General features: G+C 39.7%; 1 protein-coding gene across 1 annotated transcript in view; it reads left to right on the top strand.

Moving 5' to 3' along the window:
• Positions 1–7,829: 7,829 nt before the first annotated feature.
• Positions 7,830–14,763, top strand: part of LOC105756748 (thymus-specific serine protease-like) — an 11,447-nt gene continuing 4,513 nt past the window's right edge. The window contains exons 1-2 of the mRNA XM_023740117.1: positions 7,830–7,916; positions 9,214–9,422. Coding sequence (XP_023595885.1) covers positions 9,275–9,422 — 148 coding nt within the window. The 5' untranslated portion in view covers positions 7,830–7,916; positions 9,214–9,274. The remainder of the gene's footprint in view (positions 7,917–9,213; positions 9,423–14,763) is intronic.

Here is a 14,763-nt window from a genome sequence, read left to right as displayed (position 1 = left end):
TGTTTTATTTTGGAAGGCTACTGGAACCATCCTGTCCTGTTTTTGTAAATGTTTTGATATTGTCTGCTGTCTTCAGGGTATTCAGTAGTTATTTTCTCGTTAATTGATTGTAGATTTGTTTGTTTCATCTTTTTTTTTTTAAATTTGACTATATCTGAGCAGGCGGACTCTGTGTTCTTTGTGTTTGCTTGTCTGTGGGCACAATCCTTTTTGCCTCCTTCATCAATTGGCAGGGTCATTCACTCAGATATGGTATGGCAGGACAGGACTAGCTGAAGAGGAGTTACTGGGGTGGGTTGTTTGTGGCACTTACTACAGCCACCAGAGTAGGTCGGTAATCAATGCAGGGCAGGTTCCAGTAGGCCGTGCCTGTGCTGCTCAGTGGTGTGATGTGAACCGCATAGTGCAGGTAGGCAGGATGCAGCGGGGAGTTTGTTATGTGTGGAGCTAAGTTGGATATGGGAGATAGGAGAGAGAAACAGGAGCTAAAAACATAAACAAACAAAAAAGAATGCTAGGGGAGCTTGCCGTTGGAATGGAGAGATGAGAGACAATGAAATGCAGAAAACAGAAATGGGAAGAGGAAGAAAAGAAAAGAATGAATAAATAAAAATCAGAAAGGTTAAAGGACTGCAGAGTCCCAGGGATCCACCGGTGCAACTATAAGGTCTGGGGAAGGGACTCTCAGGTGTTGCAGTACAGCATGGCTAGAAGGTGTAGAAGTATACAATGCAGGTATTCAGGAAACAGAAAGAGAAGGAAGATATAGAGAGATGAGAAGCTAAGCAATGAAGAAAGACAAAAGGGAAAAAGAGGGAAAAGTAAACAAAACAAATTAAAAAAAGAAAAGAACAAGAAAGGCCCCCAAAAAACAGAAAAAACAAAAAAAGAAATGCCCTCAGGGATCCCTCTGTACTTCTGTGCAAGAGGAGTGGGAAGTCTCCCTGCCACGCAGCCCCACCTGGCCAGAAAGGGTTCCCAACTCAAGAAAAGGAAAGGGAAACAAATGAATAAAATCCCCGGAATCCCATCAGTACGGCAGCCCAGACTGGGAAGCAGCTCCACACTCCAATGGAGCTCCACAGCACCTCAGGAAGAAGCAAAGATGGTGCACGGAGCCAGGTATTTGAGTGAAAGGAGGGGGAGGTGGTGAGAGGTAAGGAAGAAATCAAAAGAAGCAGAAAAAAAAGCAACACTGGCAGCCAACAAATGGCACTCAGAGAGCCAGTTAGTGCAGGCTGGTGTTTCTCGGACAAGAGACTGTGTCCTCGGGAAGTAGAGGATGCCGAGTGTGGATGAAGAAGGGTAGGGGGTGGGAAAGCATATATCACAAATTACCGGAGATCTGCAGTCCCTCATGAAGAAGCAAAGATGGTGCATGCAGCCAGGTATTTGAGCAAAAGGAGGGGGAGGTGGCGAGAGGCAAGGAAGAAATCAAAAGAAGCGGAAAAAAGTAACACCAGCAGCCAACAAATGGCACTCAGAAAGCCGGCCCGTTGAGGTGTGTGGAATCCAAGCAGCCAGTGTTTCCCAGAGAAGAGACTGTGGCTATGGTAAGCAAAGGAGTCCCAGTGGGGGTGAAGAAGGATGGGGGGGTGGGAAAGCATATATCACAAACTACCTGTTGTTTTGTCTCCCGCTGGACGTTTCGTGAGGCTGCTTTCTCGTATCCCGTTTGCTGGTCTCCGATAGGAGTCCAAAATGGCGGATCCGCACTGCGTTAGCTAGTAGGGGACTGCTGCATGAATCTCTCCTCGCTCTCCATTCTCTGTCAGTTTCTCACTCCATTTGGTGCTTGGCTGAGTTCTTTATCTCTTCATTTGATGTTTTAGGGTTTCAGGATTGTTGTATTCTCTGTTTGGCTTAGTTTTTCGGATCTTTGCTGTGGAGGGACGGTGTGGTGCTTCTGCCTAGAGCGCCATTTTGCTGGAACTCTGTAGAGAAAGATCTTGATTGTTTCTAAAGGATCATTCAAGGAGAGACTTGGCTTGTGCTATGTGATTTGTATATCTGTTTTCTAATTTGAATATCATGCATAAGTCTTTTATTACTGAATAATTAATCATTATTGAATTACTGAGTTAAGTCTACATGCATTTTTTTAATCTCATTAAGGGTATGCAAGGTCCACATTTAACCAGAATTGAAATAATTCTTCAAGTACAGTTATTTCTCTGTGATTTAATCTGTAAGTGTTAATTTTGTGCCTACCTTGTTACACAAAAGAATGTAGGCTTTCCTGACTTTGTAACTGAAATGCCTGGTCTCCAATTTGGCTACCAGTAATTCTCAGCAAAGATGACAATCATTCTGGAACTTAGAGGTCAAATATTGTATGGCTAGCCTCCAATGGCCTGGAAAACAGTTTAGAGGTTATTTTGGAGGCTGATAGTTGTTCTATCAGAAGGCCAAATCATGTAAATTGATCTTTTGCAAATGTAATGGACTTGTACAAAATAAGTTTGCCTATAAATGAACATCCAATGGCCTTGACCTGTTACATGTTGTTAATGAATACTAATTATAATAATGAGATAATGATATTTATAGCAACTACCACAGACCAAGGGCTTATCCTTGCAGAGACCTTATATTAAATAGTTTATATTTTTTCTCCTAAAAATTCTCACAATGTCTCTGTGTAAGTCCTATTTTAAAAATGAGGAGCCTAGGCTCCAAGGCTTTAAATCACTTGCCCAAAGACATAATGTCTACTAAGTGGCTGAGTCAGTATTTCAATGTGACTTTCTCTGACTAAAACCCATGTGTTGAGCACTGTGATAATATATATTATGTTTTATTAACTTCTTTTTAAAAAGACTCGAAATTAAGTAAATGATTTTGTCCTCACTTCCTTTTCTCTTTCTTTTCTTTCCTTTCTCCTCCCTCATCCTTTCTTTCTTCCTTCCGTCCTTTTTGTAAAATTAAATTTTCACTCTATCATTGAAAATATCAGATTTAATGATCACAACTAAGATGCAGGAATCTACAGGACAGGTCCACTAACGTTATCTCATTTACTGTAATATACTCTCGTAGGTGGGCATTTGGAAGGAATCCCTGGTGGTGTAGTGGTTAAGAGCTATGGCTGCTAACCAAAAGGTCTGCAGTTCAAATCCACCAAGAGCTCCTTGGAAACCGTACGAAGCAGTTCTTCTCTGTCCTATAGGGTCGCTATGAGTCGGATTTGACTTGATGGCATTTTTTTTTCTTTTTTTTCGAGAGGCATTGTTACATCCACATTTAAAGATATGGACCCTGATCCTCAGAGAGGCCAAGTAACTGGCCTGATGTCACACAGCCAATATTAAGCAAAGCCAAGAGGTGAGACTGTTCTGCAGATGATGGCAGGATACTGTCTTCATGGAAGAATCTTTAAAGGAAGCCAATGGGCTCATTAAAATTCAAACTTTAATCTTCACAAGGCAGATTCTTTCCCTCAGCACCTGTCGACTTAGAGATTTTAATGAATAATACTCCATAATTTGTTGATGTGTTCTTTGGAGTTAGGAAGTGGTCGGAAAGGGCTTGGTCAAGGATAAACTTTTATCTTTAACACTTTTTTTTTTTTTTTTTATGTTTCCAAGATTACTGATGTTTACAAGAGACTTTATTTTACCTTTTGTTTCATGACTGAAATCTCAGAGAATTCTTAGAAGTACACAGATTGGAAACTACACATTTAAAATTTTTACAGAGTAGAATTTTCTTATGTAAAAATCTATCTTATATTCTGATAATAGATTAAACTTAGATTTGGAGGAATTTTGTGTGCTATATGGGGAGGTAAGTAGTTTGAAATTCATGTGGTTTTCTTTTTTGCTGAACTAACATACAACTCTAGCAAAAAAAGTTGATATTTAGATTTGCCCTTTGAAGAGCCTAGTAGAAACAAGGAATATGTATTAATGCCTTGATACCTAATGTGAGGCCATCTACACAGATGATGCTCAGCCAGTTATGGGTTTTTGAAGGCTTTTCCCTGCCTCAATCAAACACTGCAAATCTATACCTTGTTTTAATAGGGCTTCCGCTGTACCAAATCAAACGAAATCCCCTGAAATGCCACTATATAGGTGACATGGTGAGAGTAGTTTTTTCTTTCAATGTCAGCATCTAAGAGGATTCAGCTCTACCAGAATTTCTGCAATTGTCATGAGAACCAATCTGTAGCACAATTACCTGACATGCATGCTAACAATGCAGATTCCTTGGCCTCACTGCAAAACCTCTAGAGTGGGAACCAGGCTTCAGGTCCTCAGGTGATTCGTACAAAATATAAGTACAATTCAAGACTATTTTCTATGCTAACTGCTTATATCTGTCCTTAAAAAAATAAACTTTTTTCCTGGAGTAAATTCTGACTCATAGAGACCCGATTGGACAGACTAGAACTCCCCACAGGGTTTCCAAGTAGTGGCGGGTGGATTTGAAAAGCAAACCTTTTGGCTATCAGTGGCGCTCTTAACCACTGCACCACCAGAGCTGTCCTTACCCCTTCCCAAATTCCACAGTGGGAAAGTCCTATTGCTTGTGAGAAAAATGAGTTAATGAAGGATAATTACATTTCCTTTCATCACGTTCAGTTTCTCTAGCAACGGTTTCTATGTTGGTAGTCAACTTCAGATTTTCTGTGCAAATGTAGCATTCAATGAACTGGTTGCTGTCATGTCTATTCCGACTCCTAGTGGCTTCTTGTGTGTCACCATAGAGTTGTGCCCCACAAAGTTTGCATTAGATGATTTTTTGGAAGTAGATTGCTAGACCTTTTTTCTGAGACACTGCTTGGTTGACTTGAACCTGCAGGTTTTTGGTTAGCCCCTAAGCAGGTTAACCATTTGTACCATCCAGGAACTCCAAGAGTGGTGTTAGGGATTCCTAAATCCACAGACAATTCACCAAGTGTAATTTGGAAAGTATAATTCTGCCAACAGATTTCACCTTCATCCACACAAAATATTTTATTGTTCTCAATAGGTAGCAAATTTGAAACAATAAGTTTTATTGTCCCTTTAGAAACTTTTCTACCCAGGCCCTTTATCCTTCTTATATTGATAATCAACAAAAGTGTAAGAGTTCCATAATCTAACCACAGTCTATGACCATTAGATATCTCCAGTATTTTTTTCTTTTTGAATAGTTCTCTTGACTAAAAAATAATAATAATATGGTCTTTGTTGAACAATACGATGATAGTAATTAGTATCACTGAAAGTGTATGTAAAGATAGTAGACTTGGCAAATATTTTAATTCCTTTACACTTACTACAAAAGAAAAAAAACGGAAGAAGAATTATAATAATGATTATAATAGCAATGCTGCTTATTATACGATGACTTTGTTTCAGGAACTATCATTAAGGATGCTTTCATTTAATCCTCCCAGCAATCTTATGAGCTATTCTTATTAGTTTATTATTATTGTCCACGTGAAGCACATGAGAAAAGTAAGGCTCAGACAGTTAAGTAATTAATTCAATGTCACACATTCAGGCCTACTGACTATCCTATTAAACATTGCATATCCTTGCCGCCACTTCTTCAGACATATTGCCATTCTTTCCTTAAATGCACTCTCCTTTTTTTTAATTTTTCATTTAAATTTTTGTAAAAATATAAAAAACTCAACATTTGCAAATTCAACATTTTTCATATGTACAATTCAATAAAAACAATAACATTAAACGTGCAAACATCATCGGTATTCATTGCCAATTTTTCCATCCCCGTGATCAAAAACTCTGTATTACCTGAAAAATGATTCTCCCCTTTCTCTGTCCTTGTTTGCCCTGTAAACACTATTAAGCACTAATCTTTATACCTTTATCTATTCTAGATACTTCATATAAGTATAATCATACAAATACACTCTACTTACCTCTATTTGTTTAAACCTTACATCATTTTCCAGGTCCCCCTCAATTCCTCCCTCCTCAAGAAGCCTTTTCTCATGATTCTAGACCTCACAAACCTCTCTCAGCATTCCCAGAGTAGCTCATTAATGTTTTCATATTATGTGTATCTTGTCTTCTTTGACTGGATCCTTCTGAAGTGTTAGTTCTCATCTTTAACACCTCCCACTGTTTCTAGTACTGCTCTAGCAAGATACTGCATGCTCAGTCAAAGCTTGCTTATTTGTAACCTCTTCCAAACCAAGTACCTACCTGAATACCAAAAGCTTTGGTTAAAGCCAGTGCTTTAATGAGCTGTGTGTCTTGCACAAGGGATGTTGACTCCCTTGTAGTCGACTCTGAAACCCATACAGGTGAGCTGATACTTTTCAGAAGCTGATCTTCGGGCCAAGTCTAATGGTACCTTATTTGAATTAAAATCAATCACTTAAATCATTTAAAATAATTTTGGAGTTTAATTCCATTTGGAGCTGAAAGCCATCCCATGTCTATTCTCTTAAGGACAATAGGAATCTCCATTTTTGCAGGGACACCAGATCTTAATCAGGATTGAGGACTTTTGTGACAGCATGACCAACTCTTCACTGGGTTCACCGTACTACAGATTCATAAGAATTATACAGTCAGTGGTGAAGGAAGAATATTCATGTTGCCTTGCTGCAAATTATGACGATAAACTGAAAACCTTCTCTGACACTTCCATATACTACCACAATCCTAGAAAAGGTAAAGTGTTATCTGGTGAAAATGAGGAATTACAAAATAACTAGAACTACAGTATTTACTCAAGGATGGGAAGAGGGATTGAATGAGTTAAGGACCTGGATATACACAGATTAAATCATGCTGATAAAAGATTCAGAAATATCAAATGCTTAGGACTACAAGAAGAAGAATATAGAAAGGTGCCCCTTAGTACTTTTCAACATTAATCAAGCACACTGATGCCAAGGAAATACCTCACCCCACTTCAAATTCTATATAGAGCCATTCTTAAACACGGTTACTCTTTGGAGTGACCTAACCTCTTGCCTTCCAATCAACTTCATCTCATGGCGACCCCATGTGTTACAGAAGAAAACTGTACCATAAGATTTTCTTGGCTGTAATCTTTACAGGACCAGATCACCAGGCCTTTCTTGTGCAGCACTGCTGAGTGGGTTCAAATTGCCAATCTTTAGGTTAGTAGTTGAGCAAGAATTGTTAGCACCTCCTAGGGACCCTCTCTCCCATTAGTCTGTTTGACATCCAATATACCTCCAACTTCAAGCTATTTTCTGTATGAACAGTTCTTAAAATGTTTAACTAATTACTCAAAGACAAGTGAATTTTTGGCATAGCTGCTAGACTTTAGATGAACTGAACTTCTAAGTTATTATCCACAATTTGATTGACTGATTTATTTCATCCTACCAATATTGGTAACCTCTTGGGGAGAATTTGCAGTCACAGCATGTCTGAAGATGTGGAGATGTTGAGGGACAGGGCCATCAAGTGTACATCCCTCCTTCATGAAACTTCATGGAGAAGGGTCTGGGACATTCTGAGGAGGAGTTAACTAGAGGCAGATGCAGAGAGAATGGAGTGTGTTCCCACCAGAGGCTGGAACTAGAGGACAGATAGGAGGACGGAACTGGGGTGCTCACAGAGATGGTCCTGAGGGAATGAGATAGGATTACTTTAGGAGCATCTGAGGACCTCACTAGAATCTCCTTCTCACCAGACATATTTGAGGTCTTGGTGTGCTAATGCTGGACATGACTAAAAATAATATTAATAATAATGAGGTCAAATTTATTTTAGAAGTTCACAAGTATCATGCAAATTAGAGTACTGAATTTGTTTAAGCTTTTTATTTGGTCTTTGACAAAAATATCATTTCTGATTAAGTCAATTGACCTTTTGCTTCCTAGGCAGGCAATGGTTCTATCAGTGTTGCACTGAATTTGGTTTCTTTAAGACCACGGATTCAAAGGACCAGCCCTTCAATGGACTGCCTCTCAGGTAAACTCTCTGCTTAGACTTCTGTTTGCCACTAGAAACCGTGATAGTAAGTTTTTTGTTGGTTTGTTTATTTTCCATACTCAAATTGATCAGATTGGTGAAAACTTAAGGGAGAAATCTCCTGGATGGAAGTTTGAGAAATTGATAATATTCCAATGCGATATGTAGAATCCAATATCAGTTTTCCGAATCTAAGATAATTAGTAGCTGCCAGAATACACTCTATAGGTTTTACAGAATGAATGATAATAAATAAACTAGCAGCCTCATTCTCACTGGTTGGCATTACAGGGTCATTTTATTTAACACGCTTTCACCAAGAAGGTACTTTGTCTGTTATTGAAAAATACAATTAAGGAAGATGGGTGACAGCAAAGTTGTAGATAAAGAAGGCAATTTCTCCATCTGTTTTGAATTTTATGTCAGCCAAGATTTGCTGGTTGTATGAAGCAAGACAGGTGACCCTTAGTCAAATTTTCTCTTATTAGTTTATAAGCCTTTGTTCATATTGACTGTGTTTGTAGAGCAAGATATTGTTTCTGATCTCTAGATTTGTCCACTAGAAATATAAGCTAATAAATATGAAGAACTTTAAAGTCAATTTTATAGTTAAAATTGCAGGAGGAGCATTCTTTATCTGTATCTAAGTATGTCTGTGTGTAGATATCTTGTACATGAAAATGCATAGATAATATAATAGGTAAAAAATATCTTGTAGGGTAGGTAAAATCATGAAAAAAGTATAAACTTCGGGGAAAAAAAGTATGAACTCTGCATTAGAGGCAGCTTTCACTCTCACTGCCTCTATACTCTCTTCCTTCTTAACAGGCAGGCAGGCTATGCACTGAGTTTTCTTCCTTCCACAGTGATTACTAGTCCATGTTCAAGTGTGGACTTGGTGGGAAGGCAAAGAAAATAATTTTCTGCTTTCTTGTCCTGAAGCCCTAGGTGGAGTCCAGAAAACAGCAGCAGGTGGTGTCTATAGCCTCCTCCTCAATTGGCCAAGGGTACTATAGACAATTACTTTGCTGGCCGCATTCTTCTGTGCTTTCCTATTAGAAGACCTCATAGAAGGAGAAGCTGAACTAGGATAGATAGACAGAGACAAAGAGAGAGAGAGAAAATTTTCCTGCTTAAACTGAAGAAATCCCTTTAGCAATTGTAAGAAACTCAGAACTCAGGGGAAAACAAAACAACTGAAAAACCAAAAAAAAACACACTCTTTCTGTAAATTTCTTTCTTACACTCCTCAATCCTACTCTCCAGCACCTAAAACTTTGTGTCATTTTCTTTGCAGTTATTATGTTCAGCAATGTTCAGATTTCTTTGGCCCTAAGTTTAATCTCGATTCACTGAACATGGGTGTTATGTCCACCAACTTGTACTACCGTGGCTTCAATGTGAGAGGAAGCAAAATCATCTTTTCCAGTGGTTCCTTTGACCCTTGGCACATTCTGGGAATCACAAAGGATATCAGCAAAGATTTGCCTGCTATCTTCATTAAAGGTAACCATTGTGAACAGTTACAGCCTACAAATAGTATGAAATATGTCAGCATGTAATAATAAATTAAGAAGCCTACCTTGATTCAGTAGTTGAATTATTGCCTTCAATATGGGAGAACCAGATTGGATTCCAGGACAATACACATCATGTACAGCCACCATCTGTCTGTCATTGGAGGTTTGTGTGTGTTATGATGCTGAATAGTTTCAGTTGAGCTTCCAAACTAAGGTAAACTAGGAAGAAAGCTCTGGTGATCTATTTCTTGACATAAGCCAATGAAAACCCTATGAGTCACAATAGTTTGATCTGTAACCAGTCACGGGAATGGCCCAGCACCAGGAAGCAATTAATTCTATTGTGTATTGGGTCGCCATGAGTTGAGGGTCGACTTGTATCCACAGTCAACACCTACGGAAGCAGCAGTCAATAAATCAAAGGATGTATTGCATTGGGCAAATCTGCTGTAAAAGATCTCTTAAAGTGTTAAAAAGCAAAGATGTTACTTGAAGAACTAAGGTCTGCCTGACTCAAGCCATGGTGTTTTCAATCGCCTCATATGCATGTGAAAGCTGGACAACAAATAAGGAAGACTCAAGATGAATCAATGCCTTTGAATTATGGTGTTGGCGAGCAATATTGAATGTACTATGGGCTGCCAAAAGAATCTACAAATCTTCCTTGGAAGAACTACAGCCAGAATGATCATTAGAAGTGAGGATGGTGAGATTTTCTCTTACATAGTTTGGACATGATCTCAAGAAGGACTAGTCCCTGTAGAAGGATGTCATGCTTGTTAGATGGTCAGCGAAAAAGAGGAAGACCCTCAACAAGATGAGGTTAACAATGGCAGCAACAGTGAGCTCAATTATAACAAGGATCATGGGGATGGCACAGGACGAGGCAGGATTTTGTTTTGTTGTAGGTAGGGTCACTATGAATCGGAACCTACTTGATGGCACTGAACAACAAGAACATAGCCACATGGGGCTCATGGCAGCTACCTTATTGAACAATGCAGGTCAAACTTTACATGTATAGTCTCATTATATCCTCCTAAGAATCAAGGGTAATTGATTTTACAGATAAGGAAACTGACCATAAAATCAATAAACCTGTTGCTGTGGATTTGACCCCGAATCTTGATAGCCCTGTGTGTGCCAGAATAGAACTATGCTCCATAGTGTTTTCAGTGGCTGATTTTTTTTTTTTTTTAATGGAAATGGATATCCATACCTTTCTTCTGAGGCATCTCTGGGTGGATTCACACCTCCAACCTTTCTGATAGCAGAGGAATGTAACAACAGTTTGTACCAGCCAGGGACTTATACAGAGGTTAAGACTACTGGCCTAACACTCACGCTGTTATAAGTAGTAGGACCAGAACTTAAAGCCAAGGGGCCTCACTGGAACTCATGCTCATTAACCACTGTGCCACCTGCCTCCCAGGTTGTTTGGTGATATAAGTTCTTATGATTTAAAAAAGACCTTGAAAACCTGAGAAAGCCATTGCAAATCCCTCTTTTTCATGAAATTAGTAAGAAGGAGTGCTCAAATTCATTCACTTAAAAATATTTATGGAGGGTCTTCTTGTGTCAGATGCTGTGCTGGACACTAGATGTGTAAGGGTGGACACAGTCACTGCTCCAGGGAGCTACTCGCCATACATGTGAGACCGACATTGATCAAATAACTGCAGAGAGAGCATTCCTGGGTCATGGATGTCTGAACAAAATTGAGAAAGATAAGAAGTTTATGATTCACCCTCTCGGAAGTAATCTCCTTGGTCACTGGGACTGGATCTTATTCAACTTTGAATCTATGTTGCCTATTACATGGTTGATGTTCAGAGATTGTACGCTGATTAAAAAATGCTACTCATGCCATTATAAAAATGAAGAGAACCTGGTAAGAAGAAAAAAGTATGATCTTTAGGTTTGTTCACAATTGCTGAAGAAGAGACAACTTATCCGCAACTAGAGAATAATTTGAAGTATTGAGGCAAACTTTGTAGATAAATATGCCTTTTCCACTTCAGCTCCATTTCCACATCTTTTTTATTATTCCATTTCTAATCTTGTATTCAACTAGTTCTTTGTGCTCATTGAAAATATAGTTTTCTGGTTCATTGTATTAGATAATAATAAAATCATGATGGTATAATAACCTGCTTTTTCAAGACTTCCAGCAAAATGGAGCTCTAGGCGGAAGTACCACGCTGTCCCTCCAGAGCAAAGATCCGAAAAACTAAGCCAAACAGACAAGACAGGGATCCTGAAACCCTAAAATATCAAATGAAGAAATGAAGAACTGAGCCTAGCACCAATGGAGTGAGAAAACTGACAGAGAACGGAGAGCGAGTAGAGATTCATGCAGAGGTCCCCTATCAGCTAACGCAGCGTGGATCTGCCATCTTGGACTCCTATCAAAGACAGCCAATAGGGGGGTATGAGAAAGCAGCTTCCCAGAGCTTCAGCTGGAGACAGAACAACTGGTAATTTGTGATATACTCTTTCCCATCCCCCACCCTTCTTCACCCCCACTGGGACTCCTCTGCTTACCACAGCCACAGTCTCTTGTCCGGGAAGCACCAGCTGCTTGGATTCCACCCACCAACACTGGCCGGCTCTCTGAGAGCCATTTGTTGGCTGCTGGTGTTCCTCTTTTTCCGCTTCTTTTGATTTCTTCCTTACCTCTCACAACCTCCCCCTCCTTTCGTTCAAATACCTGGTTCGTGCAACATCTTTGCTTCTTCCTGAGGGGCTGCAGAGCTCTGGTAATTTGTGATATACGCTTCCCCACCCCCCACCCTTCTTCAGCCCCACTCGGACTCCTCTGCTTCCCACAGCCGCAGTCTCTTGTCCGGGAAGCACTGGCCACTGGGATTCCACCCACCTGCACTGGCTGGCTCTCTGAGTGCCATTTGTTGTTGCTTTTTTTCCACTTCTTTTGATTTCTCCCTTACCTGTTACCACCTCCCCCTCCTTTCACTCAAATACCTGGCTCCACATGCCATCTTTGCTTCTTCCTGAGGAGCTGCGGAGCTCTGTTCGAGTGTGGAACTGCTTCCCGGTCTGGGCTGCCCTGCTGGTGGGCTGTTGGGAACCCAGAGCTTCTATTTGTTTGTTTGTTTTGAATTGTTTGTTCATTTTCTTTTCCTTTTCTTGAGTTGGGAACCTGTTATGGCAGGGCGGTACTGCACAGTGGAACCCTCCCCCTCGGCTTTCGCAGACGCGCAGAGGGATCCCGGAGGGCATTTCTTTTTTCGTAGGTTTTTTTTTTCTTTCTGTTTTTTTGGGGGGGCTTTCCTTGTTTTAATTTTTTTAAATTTGTTTTGTTTTCTTTTCCCTCTTTTTCCCTTTTTTTCTTTCTTCATTACTCACTTTCTTGTCTCTCTATACCTTCCTTCTCTTTCTGTCCCCTGAATACCTGGCGCTAAATACCTCTAGGCCTTCTAGCCAGGCTGTACTGCAACACCAGAGAACAACTTCCCCAGACCTCATAGCTGCGCCAGTGGGATCCCTGGGAACTTTGCTGTTCTTTTCCCTTTCCGGTTTTTATTTATTCATTCTTTTCTTTTCTTTTTCTTCTTCTTCCCCTTTATGTTTTTCTCTGTTTAATAGTCTCTCATCTCTCCACTTCAATGACAAGCTCCCCTAGCATTCTTTTTTGTTTGTTTGTATGTTTTTGGCTCCTGTTCCTCTCTCTTCTCTCCAATATCCATCTGAGCTCCACACATAACAATCTCCCCCCTACATCCTGCCTACATGGGCCATGAACTTAACATCACACCACAAAGCAGCACAGTCATGGCCTATTGGAACCTACCCTGCACTGATTACTAACCCGCCCTGGTGGCTGTAGTAAGTGCCACAAACAACCCGTCCCAGTAACTCTTCTTCAGCTAGACCTGCCCTGCTATACCATATCTGAGTGACTGACGCTACCAATTGGAGAAGGAGGTGAAAAGTATCGTGCCCACAGACAAACAAATGACAAAGAACACACAGCCCGCCTGCTCAGACATAGACAAATTAAAAAAAAAGGACAAAACAAATAAATCTACAATCAGTAAACGAGAAAAATAACTACTGAGTGCCTGGAAGACAGCAGACAATATCAAAACATTTACAAAAAACAGGACAGGATGGTTGCAGTAGTCATCCAAAATAAAACACCAGATGACTTTCCAGTGGAAGAAAAGGCACTAGAACTACCTGATAGGGAATTCAAATCTCTAATACTCAGAATTCTCCAAGAGCTGAAGCAAAAAGCAGACAAAAATGAGGAAAAATAGACAAATTCATGGAAAATAGAGACAAAAACTTCAAAGACTTCAGGAAAATAATGCAGAAAAAAAATGCCAAAATAAATTCACAACTAGAAATTATACAGAAACAACAGTTAGAAATCAAAAAGATAAACAACAAGGTATCAAAAATGGAAGGTGTCATAGAAGGGATGAGGAGCAGATTTGAAACAGTGGAAGACAATCAGTGGAATTGATGAAAAACACTTGTATACAACTCCATTTGAGGAAAACTCAGAAAAAAGAACAAAGAAAAATGAAGAGACCCTGAGAATTATATGGGATACAATCAAAAGCAAAACATTGCGACTGACTGGAGTTCCAGAACAGGGGGAGAAAACAAAAAACACAGAGAGGATCATTGAAGAACTGCTGACAGAAAACTTCCCCAATATAATGAAAGATGAGGATATGGTCATCCAAGAAGTTCAAAGAACCCCATATAGGATAGACACCAAAAGAAAATCACCAAGGCATATCATAACCACACTTGCCAAAACCAAAGACAAAGAATCATGAGAGCAGCTCGTGAAAAACAAGAAGTCACATACAGAGGAGAAACAGTAAGACTAAGCTCAGATTATTTGGCAGAAACCATGCAGGCAAGAAGGCAATGGGATGACATATATAAAACTTTGAAAAAAACAAATTGCCAGCCAAGAATAATATATTCTGCAAAACTCTTGTTCAGATATGATGGTGAAATTAGGACATTTCCAGATAAACAGAAAATAAGAGAAAATGTAAAAACCAAACCAAACTTACAAGAATTATTAAAGGGAGTTCTTCGATCTGAGAACAAACAGCTTCAGCTCACAGGCAGAATCTAGGACTCAGGATCGTACAAGCCCGATGCCAGTCTAGGAAATGAATTCTCAAGGATTATCCAAAACGAAAAGAAATACAACAGAGAATCAGAGCAGTTAATCAGTAAATGACAACAACATCAGAACAATAATAGAGGGAATAAACGGAGGAGGTATAGAGCATTCTAATGAAGAGGAAGGCAAGGTGATACCAAGTAATAATAGACTG

The sequence above is a fragment of the Trichechus manatus genome, unplaced genomic scaffold (genome assembly GCF_000243295.1).
Source record: "Trichechus manatus latirostris isolate Lorelei unplaced genomic scaffold, TriManLat1.0 scaffold00147, whole genome shotgun sequence".
NCBI classification, from domain to species: Eukaryota; Metazoa; Chordata; class Mammalia; order Sirenia; family Trichechidae; genus Trichechus; species Trichechus manatus.
The sequence above is the reverse complement of the archived record's forward strand: the minus strand, read 5'-3'. Positions and strand labels throughout refer to the sequence as shown.